This window comes from Hetaerina americana, unplaced genomic scaffold (genome assembly GCF_022747635.1).
Source record: "Hetaerina americana unplaced genomic scaffold, ioHetAmer1.1.p SCAF_2, whole genome shotgun sequence".
Lineage (NCBI taxonomy): Eukaryota > Metazoa > Arthropoda > Insecta > Odonata > Calopterygidae > Hetaerina > Hetaerina americana.
The window spans coordinates 31,686,682-31,707,511 of NW_027286763.1; the positions used below are offsets into that span (position 1 = coordinate 31,686,682).

At 34.8% G+C, this 20,830-nt stretch overlaps 1 protein-coding gene across 2 annotated transcripts in view; it reads left to right on the forward strand.

Moving 5' to 3' along the window:
• Positions 1-19,780, forward strand: part of e (nonribosomal peptide synthetase ebony) — a 61,234-nt gene extending 41,454 nt beyond the window's left edge. For both annotated transcript variants that reach the window (XM_071584677.1, XM_071584676.1), the window contains exons 5-13: positions 5,058-5,260; positions 5,526-5,627; positions 8,941-9,028; positions 11,894-12,169; positions 13,418-13,616; positions 13,726-13,851; positions 18,014-18,154; positions 18,294-18,477; positions 19,196-19,780. In XM_071584677.1, the coding sequence (XP_071440778.1) occupies positions 5,058-5,260; positions 5,526-5,627; positions 8,941-9,028; positions 11,894-12,169; positions 13,418-13,616; positions 13,726-13,851; positions 18,014-18,154; positions 18,294-18,477; positions 19,196-19,342 (1,466 nt within the window). In that variant the 3' untranslated portion in view covers positions 19,343-19,780. The remainder of the gene's footprint in view (positions 1-5,057; positions 5,261-5,525; positions 5,628-8,940; positions 9,029-11,893; positions 12,170-13,417; positions 13,617-13,725; positions 13,852-18,013; positions 18,155-18,293; positions 18,478-19,195) is intronic.
• Positions 19,781-20,830: the final 1,050 nt, after the last annotated feature.

Sequence of the window (20,830 nt, forward strand, 5' to 3'; positions counted from 1 at the left end):
CTAATTAATGTTAAGATTATAAACATTTAAGTTTAACACCCGAGTCAGAAACTGGCCCTTTTGGTTTGATTGAAGCAAAGCCTCTCACAATTTTAATACTTGACGATGTGGTTAGTGGAGGATTGAGATGGTGCAGGGGCTAACGTACTGTCTTCCCACCCAGATGGCGCGGGTTCAAATCCCGGCGGTGCTGAATATTTTTCAGAGGTATCCCGATCCCTACTTGGGGTGCTTTGTGGAGGGCACTTTGAGTGAGTATGCCGTCTGTCGGATGGGATGTTAAACTGCGGACCCCTTGGCGCCTTTCGTTAAGAGTAGGCTAATGCCGACGCCGGGTTTCTCTCCACCCTTCATCCTTTCATGTCCATCCCCTATGGCGCCAATGACCTCAGTTGTCAGTCGCCTCCCCTACGAACTACTACTACGTTGTGGTTAGTTTCAGGTAGGTATTCATTGACAATGGAAAGATATGAGGCTATTATCTTCACCCATACATTTTGGGTGCTGTTAAACTTCATCCAGATTCGCAACGATTTATTTCGCCGATCTAGCCATTAAACGATGACAAGAATGCGCGTTGGAAACATTGATTCATAATAAATTGATAGAGAGGAAGGAATTGATAATGAAGTTTTGCATCTTTTGCTTTGGAATATGTTGCGTGATTCTTGCTGATGAATGCAGAATGAGATAGAAAGTAGAAGACTGAATTTATTGCGCGATTCAAGTTATTACATAGAGCTTGTTTCTCTAAATTACTCGTAGAAAATACGTCTAATGAAATATAAATGGTGCTAAATATTCAGAGATACAGGCAAGAAGAGGTATGATACCGATATTCAGTTCAAGATCGCCATAGTTTTCATGACCCTAAGTTGCGTCCGATTAACATGGAGACTTAATTACCCGGGGCGTGATACGGCAAGGCGACGAGCAAGGTCTTACCTTCCTAGCCCAAAGAATATCAGATAAAGTTCCGATCGGCATTAAATGTTAATGTCACAGTACAATAGTTCTATCCCGAAGGGTTCGATTCGATATCGATGCCCACGGACGTCCTTCAATGCTCAAGGCTCCCCGCGTACGATGAAACGACAGCTCTATCGGATTTTTTTTCACAGTTTGACAATTTAAGCAAGTGCCGAATTTGTTTCAAACACAAATTCTTTCATCATAGGAAAAGAGTGGTAAATATAAAAGTCTATCCTCTTTCCATTCAAGATCACCATTGTCTTAAATTTGAATGTCTTGAACTTAAATGGGACGAAAACCAGTTCAGCTGGCGCCGCTGGCGGTAAAACCACGGGCAATCGTTGGCGCAGAGCGGAGCGTAAGAGAACTTCTTACAGAAAGTTTCCGCGCGAAACACTTTCTTTTAGACATCCGAAACAAGAAACTAATGTGCTCTTGCGCAAGCAATTGACAAATTGCCTTTCCATCAATTCTACTCACCCATTAATGATTTAATGAGGAAACCTTATTTCCTCCCCAAGGACGTTTTTCTCAAAACACCATTCTACTTTCATTCTGAGTTATACACCCAGAAATAGGTTTTATTCGTTTAAGTCAACCCAGGTCATATATTTATGCCGCAAAGCAGTAAGGCAAAATTCATTCTTACAAAAGCAGTCATTACTAGTGAATACATATATCCACACGAATAAATATATACGTTTATTCATGAATATTTACTCGCTGCAACTTAAGATAAGCTTTATTAGAGTAGTTCTCACAATCTGGCGAAAACAATGGGCCTATACAAAAATGAGCACTTAAACATTTTCCTTTTCACTGAAAGAACTCAAGAAGTCATTCCATCGGCCACATAATTCAGAACTCGAATGTGGATTGTTAAAGTTGTTGAAGCATCAATTAATAATGCAATGTTTAATTTCCAAAATCTTATGATAAATACTTTAAAGTTAATTATGGAACTATGATAAGAACAACGGGATAGTGGAATACGCTAAGACACCAAACAACATGAATACTGAAGTATAAACTTATGCTATATCTGTATAGCCCATCAACAGTAGTAGTCCAAGTAGGCATTGCTGTTTTTCAATCCCTTTCCATTTGGAATTTTACTTTTCAGAATAGCTACGATTATCTTTTCCATCAATTATAGAAAAATTGGATTGTTTTGTCATCATCCCTGAAAATACCGCATAATATCGACTAATAAGAATGGATTGCATATGCCAGGTGAGGGAAGATTTGTTACAACACACTTAGAAGCCTCTTATTGCGCATTGTGAACGTAACCTACTCACCTTAATCCTTAGCCCATCCATGAACATCTTTCAAAAGTAACAGAATGGTTCAAGATTACAGTAATTTTTACCCACATTGTGAAGTTTTCTAAAAGGCTTATCATTACAAAATATTTATTTTCTATCTCCATATGTGAAATGATGTTTTTATCATATGAGTAACCCTGATGCTGTGAACTGGGAAAAATATTCCGAGACTTTAAAATATTACCTTATTATAACTTAGACAAATTTTTTTCTAATTTGCTATCCTTATACCAACAGCATCTTTAAGATTTGAACTTAGAGCTTAGAAATGCTTACACCCCCATTTTCATGTCCTCCTGTTCAGAAAACTGAGTACTTTGGCTAAGATACAGCTTTAAAAAAGTTACAGATCAATATCTAATTTGTTTCCTCCTTTTGAACTCCACTTGGATATAATTTTTGAGGAAATCATTTGAACAGCCATAAATATAATTGAGAATTTATCCTAAACAATGATAGAATCTTGTAAGATGACTATGTCCCGTACTTCTATATTGACACCCATATTGTATACTTTCCATTAATCAGAAACCCCAAGATGTACGAGTGATTCTCTGCCCATTTCTTTACAGTGAGTGGAATATTGATGACGTGATACATTAAATATTTGGAGATACCAGCAATTCAAGAGCGAGTTCCAAATGAGCTAGAATAGGGTAGGCATGTAGCACTGCATAATATTTGGAGAAAAATGTGTGAGAGTACTTACTGACATTCCAAGATAAAACTTGAGCACATCATTCAGTTTGAAAGCAATGTAGTCTTTCAGCGTTGAAATCCCATGATTAGTGGCTACACATATCCATCAACTGAGGGGCAGTTTCATAACTTGGCAGGCAAGTAATTAACTTGTGTTGAGAGCCTCTTGGTCCATTAGGATCTTTGATCTGTTGGGGGGAGAAGACATTTGAGGGGCTACAAAATGGCAAATTCATGACATTAAATGGCGAATCCAACATTAGCAATTTTTTATTTCATAAAAACCTTGACCACTGCCTTTCTAATCTGAGTAAGGCTCCACGAAGCGATTCCCTTTGTTTAAAAATGATTAAATGCTAGTTGGGAAATCATCAATTTATTACCGAAGTAAAATACATGCTGACAATCAGTTATATGCCAAAAATGCCTAGTAGGGATGTTGAAATGGGAATAATAAAATAAGATAGCCCAAAAAGATGCCATCGTTCACCATGGGCATCCATTTGCGAGTAAAAATATGCATTGGTTTAAATTTTGAGCAAGGCTGAAAATCCATTCAGCACAAGATTATACAAATTAACAAATCTGGTAATTAAGCCTGTATAAATATTTAGTTCTTAACTACCATCTTTTGATAATTTATAAAAATTTAAACTATAATGACTATGCTCTCTTTTTGTTAATTTGTTGGGAGCAGCCGTCCAGTAATAAAAAGGATGACTTGAGAACAGGATATCCTGCAAACCCACCTCTTCCAACAGAAAATAATTTTTTATGACTAATTCCCAGTCTCAATATTAACCTCCTCACAATTCAATAAACCACCAAATGATGTCCTAACCTGAGAGGTCGCCAGCATCTGGTATCTTAAAGCCATCATCTAGACCTTAACATTTCATACTAATGCGTTAACTCTCATTAATCATTTCACATTTCTTCATTCTTTTCCGCCTCTCATTGTCTTGTTCTCTGAACTCATACCTACTTTCACCACATGCCACTTATACCTTCTCCAGCTCTGCTAGGAGGTATTCCCTGTTGTAAGGAACAGAGGATGAAAGAACTTTCCAATTCCTCATTCACAATTTATTTAGAGTCTATATTTTGTAGTACAGTAGTACGTATCAAGTTTGAATTTCTAACAACCTGATTTTAAATTAATTCAAAATGAGCAGTTATAGGAAGTATCATGCCATTAGGTACAATAATTGCGAAAAACTAAAAGTAGACTTAATCAGAACCCATTTAGGTAAATTTGCATTTTACACAATGTATTCCACATGCATAATTCCATAGAAAAATATATCTAATGAGCAAAATATTCAGGGAATCGCAAAGCCCAATTAAAGCATATCTACCAGCAGTTAGTTGAACATAATGAGACTGATAAGAACAGTTACTATCTGCATAAGAAATAAGCAAGTTATTAACCTTACGAATGCTATACTTACGTACATAAGCATTAGTAGAAAATACTATTTTATTCCCCTTTACAAACACAACTGCATTAAAAATATGAATACATGGAAGAGGCTACACGTTGAACTTCCTGATCAGGGGAATACTTGAGGAGTCATACCTGACATTGGCTATTAAAGGTAACATTTTCTTTTGCAGTTTAAACATGGAAACAGATTGATGCGGGAACCCCAGAACAATATATTGGGCACAATATTCGAGTAAAAAAGGCCATAATAGATTGAGAGGAGAAATTAATCAGAAACAGTGAAATTAATAGTGCATGTAAGAAAAAACAATGAGTTAAGTCTTTCCAGAAGAATGTCTTCTTGAGAATTCCAATGAGAATTTCAATTAATGCCAAGAAATTTGGCATGCTCAACCTGACACAAAGCTTTTCTCTCAATAGGAGTATTTAAAACTATAGCGGCTGTTCCTGTTGAGAAAATGTGACTTTTCAAATCTAGAGATAGGGGTCTACATTCTAAGTAATTACCTATTTTTTTTGTACTTGGATAACTATTACTTGAAATTGAAAAAATATCAATACACCATTCGAGTCATTATTTGATTTTTAACATATACCTTAAATATTTGCAGAGTACACCCTATTGTATCGCACTGGAGATTTTGCCTGTGTAACCAAGGGAGGAGTCCTTTCTTATGAAGGACGCTCAGACTCACAGGTTAAAGTGCGTGGCCACAGAGTGGACCTTATAGAAGTGGAGAGAGCTTTTACATCAGGAGTTCCAGGACTTGCCAAGGCTATTGTTCTCTGCTATAAACCAGGTCATATCAATCAGGTATGATGAGAGAAGAATTCATGGTACTTTTTGGTTTCACTGAAACACTTCTTTTTGCATTTTGTGAATATTTAAAGCTTTTTAGAGATCTCTATAGTTGTTATAGAAAACTAGCATAAAAATGGGAAAAAATATTCTTGAAATATTTTAATTAAGTGTTTTAAAATGTTAAGAATGCTAAAATTGCTTCCTATTAATAACATACCATAATTATTATGCATCCTTGAAATAATTATTTAAGGTAAATACTACATTTATTTTGCAGGCAATAGTTGCATTTGTCACCCTTGAAGATGGAATTACAATAACAGTTAGTGAAATTGAAGGAATGATTCAGAAGATACTACCACCATACATGATGCCCGAGGTATGTAACTGTGAGGGACATAAAGTTATAAAGTTCCAGATCTTTCACGGACTTTAAGAAGTACCTGCACTGTCATGAAGTCCAAGTTAAATTACAAATGAGTCTACCTTACATAAAATGACTGGAGCTACAACGGGATGGTACAATAATTTTCCGGAACAGAGCAAGATTGATACTTTGACACCTTGAAATAAGTAAGAATAGCCACATTTACATCAACTTATACAGGGTTCTTTTGGAGGAAATAATAATAATACTCTATTCATTTCGATAAATGGCACAATCATATTAAATGTCATCAATATTAATAATACTCAATATGTAAACATGGGTTATAAAATGTGATGAAGACTATCACAAAAGAATTCATTAAATGAGTAAATTGGATTAGCAGGTAACGTGGTATATAATCCCTATTCTTGAAATTCAGGATACAGTCCGATTTCAGCTGAGTAGGCACATTAGTTTTAGCAGAATAGGCAGAGTTATACAGCTGAATGTTCACATTATGAAATGAGTTTTAGGTTGAGGACAATCTAAAATAAGTAGAATTTACATTTGCTTACCCCTTATTTAGTGTAGTTATGGCTGTAAGATATTAATTGGCAAGTTTCAAGATTAATTTTCACATGTACCAGAGCCTTAAATATATATGAACTAAATAGTCATAATTCCATGCCTCATAATAAAAATAAGCTTGCAGGAATCACATGGCGGTATACTAGCAAAGGAGTGAATAGCTCTCTCTTTTAGTAAAAATATTTGTTTAACATGTGGGGAATGGCTCCATAACTCACCACCATAATTCAAATGACGTTGAAAGAAAGTATGGTCACATGTTAAACAATACTGATTTGAAATAAGAAAGTTGAGCTTTCTTCACAAATAAACAGGTTTTACTCAGTTTATTACAAATCTGACTGATGTGGATCTCCCAGTTAAGTTTTGTATCAACATAAATTCCTAGCATTTTAGCAGTTTCAATTATAGTTATTTATGATTCAATACTGCATACAATATGCTGGTTTTATTTTAGTTTTTAAATGTCTATTATTAATATTGAACTATTCCTAAGCCTGTCTTTGGGCAGTGTTAGATTGTCCCATTGCATTTTCTAGATGTTGACATTTTTGTACATAAGTGGTAACATCAGCATATAAAACAAATTAGTTTCATATTACAGGGAAAATTATTAATTATGAGGAACAAAAGTACTGGGCCAAGCAAAGAGTTGTGTGGGACACCACATTTTACTTTGAGCTGCAGATTTACGGCCATCAAGTTCAACCACTTGCTGGTGATCATCCAAATATGACTTCATTACTTTCAGTGCAAGTCCATTAACACCATAATATTCTATTTTCGACAGTAAAATTGAATGATTAATACAGTTAAAAGCCTTCCTAAGATGACATGGTATCATTGAGGCTTATTCCTTATCTTCAAATGCATTAATGACATAATGAACTATGGACTCCACAGCCATAATTGTAGATTTCCCAGATAAAAAGCCATACTATGATTTGGAAAACAAATTATTCGACTTCAAAAAAATTTAAATATTTTATCTTTCATTATAGCTCCAAAAATTTTACCAAAAACTGGGACTATAGAAATTGGGTAGTAGTCAGTCAAATCATCTTTATCTCCTTTCTAATAGACAGGCACTGTTTTGGAATATTTTAGAGGTGTTGGAAAATTTCCTGTCTTAAAACATAAGCTGAGTAACATACCTAATGGCTCCGCAATGAACACAATAATATCCTTGATTAGGGAATTAGACAGACTATACATAACCTCACCGCTGGATTTTTCTAAATTTTTTGCGGTCAGTATAATTTCAAATCGAGTAACAAAATTCCATTTAAAATTTATATTATTTAGAGGAAGATTTTGTACCATATTGGCAATATTGGCAGCATCAACTTTTTCAGAGCGCAGTTGTCTTCAACAGCTTTTAAGAAAAAATTGTTCACCGTTTCTGGGGTAAACAGAAGATTTTCTTTTGCATTGTCATGAGCAACGTCTTCATTGATTACTGTCCAAACTGCCTTTTGTTTATTTTTTGCATTGAAAATAAAATCCTTATAAGCTTTATTTTTTTAATACTTGATTGAGTTTAAATTATCCCTTTTCTATTCAAATAAGCCTCAAATGTCATGCAAGGCTTCCACTTGTTTTGTAAGAGTGGTAGTAACTAAGTAAATCATTTCAAATAACTAATAATTCCTCAGTGTGCCACAGATTATTTTTAGTTTTAGTGAGCTTACAGTTTAGTAAATTTTTAGGCATGCAATGTTCGAAAATGTCCAGGAAATCACCTAAAACACTAGGAGAACTAAGTTGCTCAGCATAGCCTGTGCAAATAACATGCCAATTGATACAAGATAGGAGCAGTTTAAACTCTTTATACCTTCTACTGATCTGGGTCTCATAGTTATTTTTATTTATAACGTCCATTTGAGAATTTCTCTGGAGTTATTTGAGTGCTCAAAATGAAGCTTATACCTTGACAGTAAGACAAATGAAAGTCAATAAAACCTATACTATTCAGTTAAGGACCACAAGTGGTCATTGCATTGTCTAGGCTGGCAAACAGTCGAGTAGACTGTTTGTTTTCCAAGTAAAAATTTTACGAAAACAAAAGATTTTAACGTACCTGAAAATTGCTAGTTTTTAGTGTTATATTAATGTTAAGATACCCACAAATTATGATATTGGCTTTCAGAGTAAAGAAAAGGGACAGTACTAGTTCCAGTTGATGAGAGAAATGTACAAATACACCATTAGGGGAGCGATACTCAGGAGGAATGATCAAATTCAGGCCCCTCACCATGATCGCAGATGTTTCGAAGTGCAATTCCATACAGAATTTGTCAAAGTCAATTACTTTAAAAGGCATACCTTTCAAGGCATAAATACAGGTACCAATAATTTTTATTGCAGGCCGGCAGTAAAATGATACCAAGCTAAAATCACTAATGATTTACACAACTACTTCATTTTTTGTAAGCTAACGTTTATTAAGACATAGTACATTGTATCCACCATGTTTGGCAACTGCTTCTATCTCAGATATATTAAATATCTCAGAAATACGTGGAATGTTTATTTGACTATCTTTATGGATAGAACTTATTAATTTCATCGCTGATAGATACTTTTATTAGTTAATGTCATCCTGTATACATTTAGTTACTATATTATTGCACTTGGATAAGTCAATACTCGGGGACTAATTGATTAATTTTTATGAAACGAATTGTGGTTAACTTATTTGGAAAAAACTTTAATTACCTTATTTCTTTCCCAGGTAAAAGTAATCGACAAAATTCCTCTGCTAGTGAATGGAAAAACCGACAGACAAGCTCTCCTAAAAATATATGAAGAAGATTCTTTAGGTAAGTTTGACGGGGCATTAAATATCATTCGGGCAAAAGGGATCACTGCGATCTTGCCATCGGATTCCGCATCATTCTGAACACCTGTAAATTTAACGGTAGTTTTGTATGAGGCAATTAATTTACTTAAGTAGCTACGTTAGAATATACAATAAATATGTTTTTATAGTGTATGTAGGCATACCAACTAATCATGAGGCAACACCGATGCATACGCTACTTAATTATCAATGCTTAACGTAAAGGAAGGTTAGATATCATTTAAATATTTGAAATTGCTATGATACCTCCATTTCCAGTTCATATCTATTCAAGATTTTTCCGCCAGTTACCAATCTTCGATCAGTGTGGAAGGGCTGATGTTGCTTGCTATTGGATGGGGATGAAGTAACTTGGTTAGCCGGAATATCACGTGACAATAGGCAAAGAGTGGCGGCGTTTGGAAGTTTTGAATTGCCGTATTCATTAAAATATTTCAGATGGACAGGTTCAAAATAAATAACGTGCACACAATACATTTCGGACTTCATTTTTTGTATGAATGGATATCAGCGACCCATTAACTTTTCCTTTAGAAATTGAATCTTCCTCTCTCTAGACGTTTATTTTTTATATAGCGTCCTACGTAGCATTTGTTTCACATAGTTATGATTGGAAATGTATGATGGGTTTGTTTATATTTAGGGATCTCGATGGCGCGGTGGCTAATGTATTGGCTTCCCACCGAGAGGGCCCGGATCCGAATCCTGGAGACGGCAGATATATTTTAGTGGTAGCCCAATCCCTATTTGAGGTGCTTTGTGAAGAGCACTTTGAGTACGCCGTCCGTCAGATGTGACGTTAAACTGCAGACCCCATGACGCATTTTATTTATCGTAGGCTACTCTCGATGCCGGTTCTCTCTCCACCCTTCCAATCCATCTCTAATGTCAGTCACGTCCCCTAAAAACTACTACTTAGTAATATTTGAGCTCTATCCTCTTCTATCAAACCAACTGCATTGGTCACCTGTCTTGCCCTCATAATCCTTCCTGGCGATTCCTTCAGTTGTTTTATATTTTCGTTAGCGTCTTCAGGAAGTGATAAATGTGAGGGGCTGCTGTTGATTTCTCTACCAAGAGCCTTGTACAACTTAATAAAAAAACACTGGATAATATAGCAATTTTTAACAATATTCTTTAGGTACATAATTTACAAACTTGAGAGGGATCCAACTACCATGCCAATGTATTTAATTTCCATTTGATAGTCCAATAGTTGACCTTCTGGTGCTATCCTTTGGGGATGCTTTTTAACATTTCAACCCACTTCCTATTTGGATTTGTAATCCTCACAACTACAGATCTTTTAAATTTAATTTTTAATTTACATATTTCGTGGTAATCACTTAGTCATCTCTCAGTTCTTTAGTCAGTGTGTTACAAATATTCAAATACCCTACCATATCCATTCATCAATGCATCAGAATGTGTCTATTGCCCATTCATAGGACATTTCTGAGTATTCTCTGAACACTAGGCAACAGTTGCTGTTGTGAAGATACCTTAGTTTATTAGTGGGTTTTATGTAGACAGTGGTGTGGAATATTTGTTTGATGAGAGTTATATTAACTTCCAGGAAATTGATTTCTGAGTGAAAATGTAGGAAGTGGAGCAGAGAGAAGAGAGTGTTGAGGGATGAAATAAATATTTTTAAGAAATTGCTAAAAAGCAATGCTTTTAAAAAGCTGAATGCTAAAAAGCAAAGCAATTCTACCAAGGAAAGGAAAACTGACCCTTGGGTGTGCCAAACTAAGGAACCATACAACACCCACTGAGTGCATTTTTTAATTAAAAATATTTTAAGAAAGTACAACGACCTAAACAATAAATTGAGGCAAGAAACTAATTTTGCAGAGATAACAAGAAAGAAAAACCAGTGCCAGTATATAGAGAATTGACTGAGGTGAGGAGAAATAAGGGCATTTTACAGGAAGGTGAATGAATTATCAGGAAAAAAAGAGAGGATATCCCATTTATTCGAGAAATGTAGCAGGTTAAATGTTAACAAAGAAGAGAGTAAAGTAGTTTAGATATAGAGAGGGAAAATTGTTGATAATAATAGCTTAGGGCAAGGAATAATAGATTGAGACATACAAAAAACATAGACAATGAAATTGGAAAAGGCTATGGGAACATATAAAATCCCCAAAGAACTACTCGAGAATTTTCAGGAATTAAGAAGGAAGAGTTTTTGTGGGATAGCATATGTGCAGGAGGATAGAAGGCTGTCGGAGGGAAGATCAGCACTGACACCCATCTCAAAAATAGAAAAGTAGCAGGGTGTCAGCAATAATGAGGCTAGTAGACAGAAAGGAAGGTAGACTATAACCAGGATGCATTTGTATGTTTCATATATTTTGAGATTGCATTTGACGGAGTCAACTGGCCACAATTAGTGAGCGTTTTGTGGAAGATAGGAATAGATTGGAGGGATGATGAAAATTCAGCACTAAAAAATGAATTATCTTATATAGTATGGGATCTTTGGATAAATTTTGTTATTTAAGTTAGGGATTATGAGTATAGTACTGTGTAGTCCCAGGGTGCATCAAAAACCTACCCTAAACCAGCAGGCTGCTTCTAATAAAATTAATTTGAAAAAGTAAAATTATTTGAGCTTTTTAATATTCATATATTGTAGCCTACTATGTATTTACAGTTCACATTATTTCTGTAGAAACTAGATTTGAAATACAATTTCCTCGGAGGATGGCACACTTACAAATCAGCCTGAAGGCTTGAACCCTAGTCAAGGTACCCATGATTTCAAATCTGAACCTAGTTTCCTTCATCCATTTGCTTCAAATGAAAATGTTTTTTTAAGGTGGTGAAGATGACGATATTGGTGACATGAAGCCAGATCTATCTGAGGTTCCTGAATCAAAGAAGCATGCTGCAGAGGTCCTGTTTTTAACAGTTGAACATGTTCTCAAAGGAAGTGGTACAGCTGCTTCTACATTGCCAGTTGGAACAGAGAATTGCAAACTTAGACGGCGCGGTTCACCTCTGAGTTTGAAATCAAACTTCTATGAAATTGGAGGAAACTCTTTGAACTCTGTTTACACTGTGATGAGGCTTAGAGATCAAGGTTATATCATAGGTGAGTAAAAATTAATTCATCCTTTGATTTATCAAATTACTAGTAGGAAATATTATCAGTTTGAAAACAAACTGAAAGGCTATCAAAAAATTCAGGGAGTTATTCTATCTAACCTTATGGCATTTTAATTAAAATTGTACTTGATTGTAGTTAAAGAATACATACTGGACAGTGGAAAGATGCATTGTATTCTTCATTTAATTAACATGAATTTCCACAAAGTTGAGCCGGGAACAATTGAATACATACTTTATTGATCAGCAGGTGCTTAAACTAGTTCTGGTAACATACATTTTTTTAAAGTGACTGATTATCATATCTGTGTATGCATAAAAGTAAACTAAAAATTAATTGAAATCTTTAAGTGAAAATGTGTTTAAATGGCTTAAAACGCTTTTATGAATGTAAACCTCTGAGATGCCAGCAGAAATTTTGGATGAATAATGTTTCATGGTTAACCCAGATACTTTCCCTTCAATACTGTGACGGGGTTCAACTGTAATTATCAACTTGTTTGTCTAAAATGGATATTCTTCACCAGTGAAATATGAAATGCACAAAAATCCATCGCCAAAATAATTGATAATAACATTATATTTATCTCAAGACTTGGTGCATCAAGTATGGGATATGTCATAACTGTATTGTCTTTACATTAGAGACATGAAATCAAGCATCTATTATCCTTCAACAAAGTAAAAGCAGTTTACATTTAGGTGATTCCATAGCTCTACTTTAACAGTAAAAAATGTAAATATTTTTATAGGCAAATGATTAAAGAAATTAGAAGGTATGAATGATGCCATAGCAGTCACTAGTAGAAAGGAAATAAAGTACAATCAGGATTTATTTTTTCCATAGACATCAAGAAAGCATTGATGGAGTACAATGGGTAGAGTTAATGAATGTATTACAGAAGATAGGAGTAGATTAAAATTATAGGGGACTTCTTTTTTACTTGTTCATGTCTCAGACATGCTCAATAATAATAATAATAATATACTTTATTCATCTTATAATCAATGGCAAGTGGAACAGATGTTGGACAGAATAAAAGGAGGTTGAAAGAATTTGGAATAGTAAAAAGGTTTATTCTAGATAAATGTGTTAGGTTATGTCTCATTTAATGAAGCTTATAAAGGTTGTAGTGTTCTTTGTGCATCCAAAACCTACCTCAAACAGTACATCACCAAATAATTATAATAGCACATATTTGATAGCTTATTTTCCTTTTTCATGCTAATGCAGGAATTGGTGAATTTATTGCTGCAAAAAACTTGGGAGAAGTCTTGAAGATGATGCATTCAGAGGAAGAGATTACAAGCACCGATTCTATCACTAGACTTACAGAAAAAGAGAAAGTAAATGAACCAATCACAAATGGCAAGGGTTACAGCCTTTATGTTCCAGAAAGGCTGTCTGACATTCATAAAGATCATGTCTACAAGTGAGTTATCATTATTATGTTTTGCAGACAATAATACAAAAAGTTAATGTAGAAGAAATGTTAGAAATAATGTCAGTTTTTGTAATGGGTATCTTTAATCTATTATTAGAATGATTACATCCAGTTTCTACCAAAAAGCTGATTTGGAGCAGTGGCTGATGCCTGGCATTTCACAGGAAGACTACCATGACCTCTTGGACAAGCTATGGGAACCTCTCCTAAAAGCAAATTATAGGTGAATATCATTTTTAATGAGATACATTATTCAAATCAAACTGAATAATTGTAATTACCAAGTGATTGCTCATGATGGGATAGTTGTAAATTACTACATAAGATAGAGGGAATGCTGGACAGTTTTAAGGCTTCATTTTTTCCTCATATACTCTGCTACTATAGAACAAATATTGGCAATTAATATGATAATAATGTTTATTGGTTCCTATAAGATATGTTTGTAGCAAGTATGGAACATGTGCCATAGTCTGCTCATATTCTTTGCAGACATCGAGTAGATATCACAGAGGCAGCAATCATCTCAAAATAAAAATATAAGTGTACACAGTGAAAACCTAAAACAGGAGTTGGGAGCAGTAACAAGAGTATTTTCGTATAGTTATTTATGAAGAAAATTTTATACCTAGGGAAAGGTACATGAATTCAACAACTGTATAGGATTGATGGTCGCAAAGGAATTGATATCATTTACACTTAAATGACAAAAAATTATCTAATTCCCTTAATTTTCTCGGTAGTGCTTTCAAGAATTTCACACCAGCATATCCAGAGTTCTTAGCCAACATGGATCAGTTATGGGGCAGTTATTCTAAAGTCATTACAATCTTTTGTGCTATACCTATACACATCAGCATAGATTTTCAGAGTGAACATGGCTTTGTTTTTCTGCACTAAGATTATAGTATGGAATACATGCAAACAGGGAAGAGTTAGAATCTTGAATCTTTTAAAGTAAGGTCTATGACTGCTTGCCCTTGGAACTTTTACTAGTATTCTTACTGCCCATTTTTTGTAGTCTAAAGAGCAGCATGAAATGATAAGAGAGCCCCCACAAGGCAACGCCATATTAATCTACTGTGAATAAATGTATAATATATTGAGAGAGCAGTAGCAGTGTCAACCAGGGTCACAATGTTTCTCAGTAGATTGCATTATGAGGCCACTTGCCATAGCTGATCAACATGAACTTTCCAGGATAGACACTCATGAATATGTATCCCTAAAAATTTTGTTACTGTAGAACCCTTAATAGATTACACATTTAACCTCACAAGAGGGGAGGCTATAATTTTTCTTTAATGGGGATGAAATTGAATAAATATTTTCTCATTGTTCATAAAAACCAAATTGTCTTCACACATTTTACTCCTAGTCAGTTTTTCTGCACTATGACATAGTTTAGGTTCTTGGAGGAGCTTAGGTGAGTTGTATCATCTACATGCATATATATTTACAAAAAAAATTAGGGAGGTTGTTTATACACGGAAGGAAAAGTAGGTGACTCAGAATAGATGATCCTTGGGTACACCTCTCTTGATAATCAAGGGATGAATGATTTTGATTCAGCTGAGTACAATTTAACCATTTGTGATCTTCCTGCTAAAAAAGAGTTTTACCGTTGGTCGGCTATCCCAGAGATTCCATTTTTCTCTAGTTTCATCAGAAATACGAGGGTCATCCGGAAAGTAGTACCCGTTCGTGCCGCATGAAGTGCTGACGACGCGAGTAGCCGCTGGACGAGGTCAGATAGCTTCAGTGGCTTGTCTGCCTTCTCTGAGCCAAGTTGCGTGACGCTAGCATTGCCTGTGTTGTTTCTGTGATTGTTTACAATGTTTAAAAAAATTGAGAACGCCGCCAGTTGTGAAGTGAGGGCAGTGATTAAATTCCTCAATGCAAGAAATGTTCGCCCATGTGATATTCATCGCCAATTAAAGGAGGTGTATGGAGACAATGTAATGGACGAGTCGTCTGTTCGGCGGTGGTGTCGCAACTTCAACATGGGGAGGGGGAACACACACGACGATGAGCGTTCGGAGGGACCGTCTGTCATTACAGACCAACTGGTGAGCTCAGTTGACGAATTCGTGAGGAACGATCGGCGCGTCACAATTGATGACATCTGTGAGCATTTTCCCAATGTTTCTCGAACAATTGTTCATGAAATTGTTAAACACCATCTGCATTATGCAAAAATTTGTGCAAGATGGGTCCCTCGCGTATCTCAATGAGCTGGCGGCGAAGGACTATGCAGCAGGAATACAGAAACTTGTCACACGTTATGACAAATGCCTTAATTTGCTTGGAGATTATGTTGAGAAGTAGTTTAAAGTATCCTCTTTCAAATAAAATTTTTTATGTTTGTTAATATTTACTTTTGTGTCTTTATTTCACGAACGGGTACTACTTTACGGATGACCCTCGTATTATATGGTCTACTTATTCAAAAGCTCTTTTAAAGTCATAAAGTTAATTACATTATTCTTGTTATCAAATTATTTGTATCATGTAGGATATCATAGATATATTTATTTATGGCAGTTTTTGTTGATTTCTTTATATGAAACCAACTTGAGAATAGCACAAAAATCTACTATTCATTACTTGTTCAAATAACTTGTAGATAATGGATAGGATTGATAGGTACATGGTTATTCATGTTTTATGGATTATCTCCTTTAAATATTGGGATGACTTTGGCTGCCCTCAGCCTATTAGAGAATATGCCTGAAGATTCATTGACTATATGCCTAAAGATATGGATTATTGAAGGATTTTCAATTCCCTTTAATTAAGAGTACGGTAAACCATCACATCCAGCTGAGTGCTTCTTACTTATTTTTTTAACAATGCTGTCAATTTCTTTGTCATTTACAGGATGAAGAAAGATTGTTTGAGCATGGTCGGGCATACCCTGTTATAGTACACTCTCACTCAGTTGGTAACTTGTACTATTAAGCAGTCTAGTTATGGGATTGAGAAACTTTTCATTGAGTTGTTTCTTTAATGAGGTTCCAGCTCGATTCACTAAGATTGTTAGAAGAATTTAAGCTGTGTATGTTGTAGTTTCTTTTAGTCTTTGTCACCAACTTATTGCTCCTTTTTAATGGATATTGCTCCTTTTATAGTATGCCCTCAGTGACACAGAGCCATTTAATTTCAGATTACTGAAAACCTGTTATAGAATAGTAGAAGCAGCCTTAATTTCTTCAGTTACCCATTTACATTTTGCTTTATGGGTGGCTGGAGCTTTTACAGACATCTAAGGGAAACATATATTGAAGCAATGCAAGAATATGTCATGGAAGTTGCTGAATTTAGTATCAAAAATGTCATTTGTAAACACACATTCCTAGGATTGCTCCTGTACCAAGTATTGAAAATGCAATTGAGCTGAAAAATAGTAACACTGCTCATATTGGATCCCATTATGCAAAGTGGAGTCTCCTCCATTGAAAAGGAACTTTGAAAACAGAGCTTTATAGTCAGAGAAGGTATGTTCCAAGGTTAGACTTTCAATTAGTACAATGTTAGAGATGACGTTATCCATGATTGTGGAGGAGGAACTAATAACCTTCATAGGTTCGCTTATGGATGAGGTTAAGTTAAAAGTCAATCATGTATCCAATAAATGATTCTTCCGAGCAGAAGAGGAACTAAAGTCAACATTAAAATCACCACAAATAATGGTATTATTGGAATTCTTAGTAAAACATGTAGTCTTAAAGAAATGCTCCATGAAGACAGAAAAGTCACCATGAGGCGACCTGTATGCACACATAATAGAAACATTTAGATCACCAAATGTCAAGAGCAAACCACCAAACTCGGAATCAATCTCCCTGCTTGGGTTTTCACCACAAATATTATGTACCTTAAGGTGATTTTTAACAAAAATCAACACACCGTCATTTTTGTATACCGGTCATATGAAAGTATGAAACCAAGTAGACACCCTCAATTCTGACAATCTTGATTTCATTTAGGTTCAGCTGATGTTCAGAGATGCAGACAATATTTGGCTGGTGATCCAATAAAAATGGTTCAAGAACATTCATTATGGAATGCATACCCCGGATGTTAAAATGTAAAATCTTTAAGGCAATTTGATTGGGAAGATTGGTACCACTTCAGTTCACAGAATGTAGTCACAAATCATAACAAGATCTTTAGGCAAATAAATATTATTAGTGTCATCATAAATCCAATGAAGGCATGCAATAATATCATCTATGCTGCTACATTTAATGCAAATTCCAATAATTTTATGACACACACAATTTGAGTTCATACTGTTTTACAATTCACATATAATCTTCGTTTTTATTAACACTGTGTAAAAATTCAATCACTTCCTTAATCATGGCCTATTCAATTTACAGCTTTATTGTCCGTTCACTTCCTGAAGGAACTACAGTTGGTGTAGCTCTTAATTTTGATGCACATGATGAACCTGAAATTGAGATCTCAAGCAAATTAAACATTGTTTTTGAATTCCTTGCCAAACTGGAGGAGCCAATTAGGTGAGAAAATTATTTCCACAATATTTTAATCCTGCATTTGCTAGGCAAAGAATGCAATGAAAAGTGTTAACTAAGATTTCAAACATAAATTGAGATAAGAGAATTTCTATGTATAGTGAACATTTTGCTATTATTTCAGGTCTTCTGTGTTGCCTCAAGGAAAGGGCCATGTTTTGTACAGCTTTATGATGGGAACTGATGAATCTTTGCCATACCAAAAAAATGTGGAAGTGATACAGTTCATGGAGGATGAGGTGATAAGGATTGCCAAGATCCAGAACTTTGATGGAGTTTTCACGACTAACACTAGCCCACTCACCCAGGTTTGTATTTTTCATATTATAGTTGGGATTGTGCAGCCAAAATTGAGTAAATTATCATTTGCAAATTTATGACAGCATAAAGGGGAATTAATTAGGTTTTAAATTTCACTATGAACTGAAAAAGTGTGCACTGATGATCTCTTTGCCATATAAACATAGCCAAGAGGCGTTGATTCATTTTCATGCACCATGTCAAGTCTTAGTGCACTTTTATGAGCATTTGACTCTCTTTGGTGATACTGTGAGTCAGTAACTGTGTCAATAGGTGATGTCATCTAGCAGTGGCATTAAATACAAAAGATATATGTATTTACCAATAACCATTTGCTAGGTTTTTAAAATAGCAGCCTATATCAACATGGGAAGTAAAAGGGTATACATAGAATTAATGGGAAATAACAACAAGAACTTGCATGTAACTATGCCTATACATAAATTCTTAATAACTATTAATTCAATATAAAACTATATAATAGCATGTTGTTCACTGTTGACAAGATAAATCCCTTTCATTAGGAATAGAAATTTTGCAATCACATGGTTATTCCATGAGCTAATAACTAACGTTTCATCTTATACCGAGGGGATTTGTTCACAGTATGAACTGCCCTACCATTAGAAAACCCATCAGCTGTGTGCCTTTAACAAGGGATATTTATTTGTTATAATCTTTGGCCTTCAATGCTAAGTAATTTAACCTTTATAATTCTTTCCACAGCAACTATGTACAGATGTGAACCATTATAAAGTGCTGCTTGACTACCAAGTCAATCTGTATGTAGCTGCAGATGGAAGCAAACCTTTTGGAAAAGCTCCTTCTAGCCAAAGAGCAACAATATCCTGGAAGTCTTTGAAAGCCAATTGAATTTTCCCTGAGAAAATATTTCGATGATACAAGTATTAGGTGTACATAATAGAATGTTTGATAGCTTTCAACAGTAACTATGAAGCATTGTACATTGTGGGACTTATTTATTGTAAAATTGATATTTGCTTGTAGTATTTATATGAAAGCTCACGTTGTAAATGTAATGAAAAACAGGCTGTAATACTATCCAAGTTGTGGTTGCAAGACTTTACTTTTATAAATCTTGAGTAGAAATTCACATCTTGAAAGGCATAATAAATAATTCCAACAAAAGGATTTTGCAAAATGGATTTTCAATGGTATAAGAAAATCTTGACCTAAAATATTAAGCTTCATTGTAAATATTTATAGATATATGGTTTACAAACGTTTTTGAATCTTTTGTATTACTGTGCTTCCAAATGTAAATTTTATGTCATGGAATATATTTTTTGAAGAAAAGTATCATTCTTTTATTTCAATTGACAAATACAGACTGATATACCAGTAAAATATTCACATTTTTACTCATTATGTATGGGTGTGTGTTTATACCTATATTATTATTATAGGTGATCTACCAGTTAAGGTAGATTTAGGAAGGACCCAATAACCAAATATTTCTCGTCTCTCTTAATAAAAGACAACGTAACATACTTGCCAATTCATTACAAAAAACTTGCATTCGCTGATTTTCTAAAACACAAAATTGTGACTATCCATTCTGTCCCAGTCACTATGAATTTACAGGTGCCTTAGTAAACTGTCCGTGAGACCACAATGGCAGCACAACTCATGGACTCAAAACTTTCCCTCTGTCTTCATGAAAAGCATCAGCGTGCCTGGAATGCATTTTAATTTCACATCTCTTGGGACTACTTCATATGACATATTCAAATTTTGGATGCCTAGCCCAAACTAAGGAAAATCAACAGCTCACTCAGATTCTTGCGACTCAAGAGTCGCTTCCACTCTGCAGGTGATCCTTCCTTATCCCAACTTATTCCCTCTGCTCGTTTGGTTGACTAGAACTTTTTTTGTACTTCCCTATCTCCCTCATATTTTGCACCCCTTCTGAACACTTCAACCTTATTGTATCTGATGATTCTTTAAAACAGTTGAATACATTACATCATTACAATCTCTTCAATAATGCAATTCTCAATTGCAGTACATATTCCAGAGGGAAAGCCAGAGTGGTGAAAATTTGTACTATTTTTTGGAATGCATACATTTGTTCTGAAAGCCCATCACTTTATTCCCACGGGTATGTCACCATAAGCCTTGCATCCAAGTTAAATTTGAACACTTATTGGAAGTTCTTGTGTAAGGAATATAATGAAGCCATTTACTATTAACTCCTCACACAATCATTAACAATTAGCTTCCTCTTGATTTCCTTAGAACACCTTTCATTCTATAAATATGTATTATGTAATTCTTTAAATTATAATGTACATGCATTTATTTACTTATAAAGCCAGGCCTAAAATATATTGTTTTATA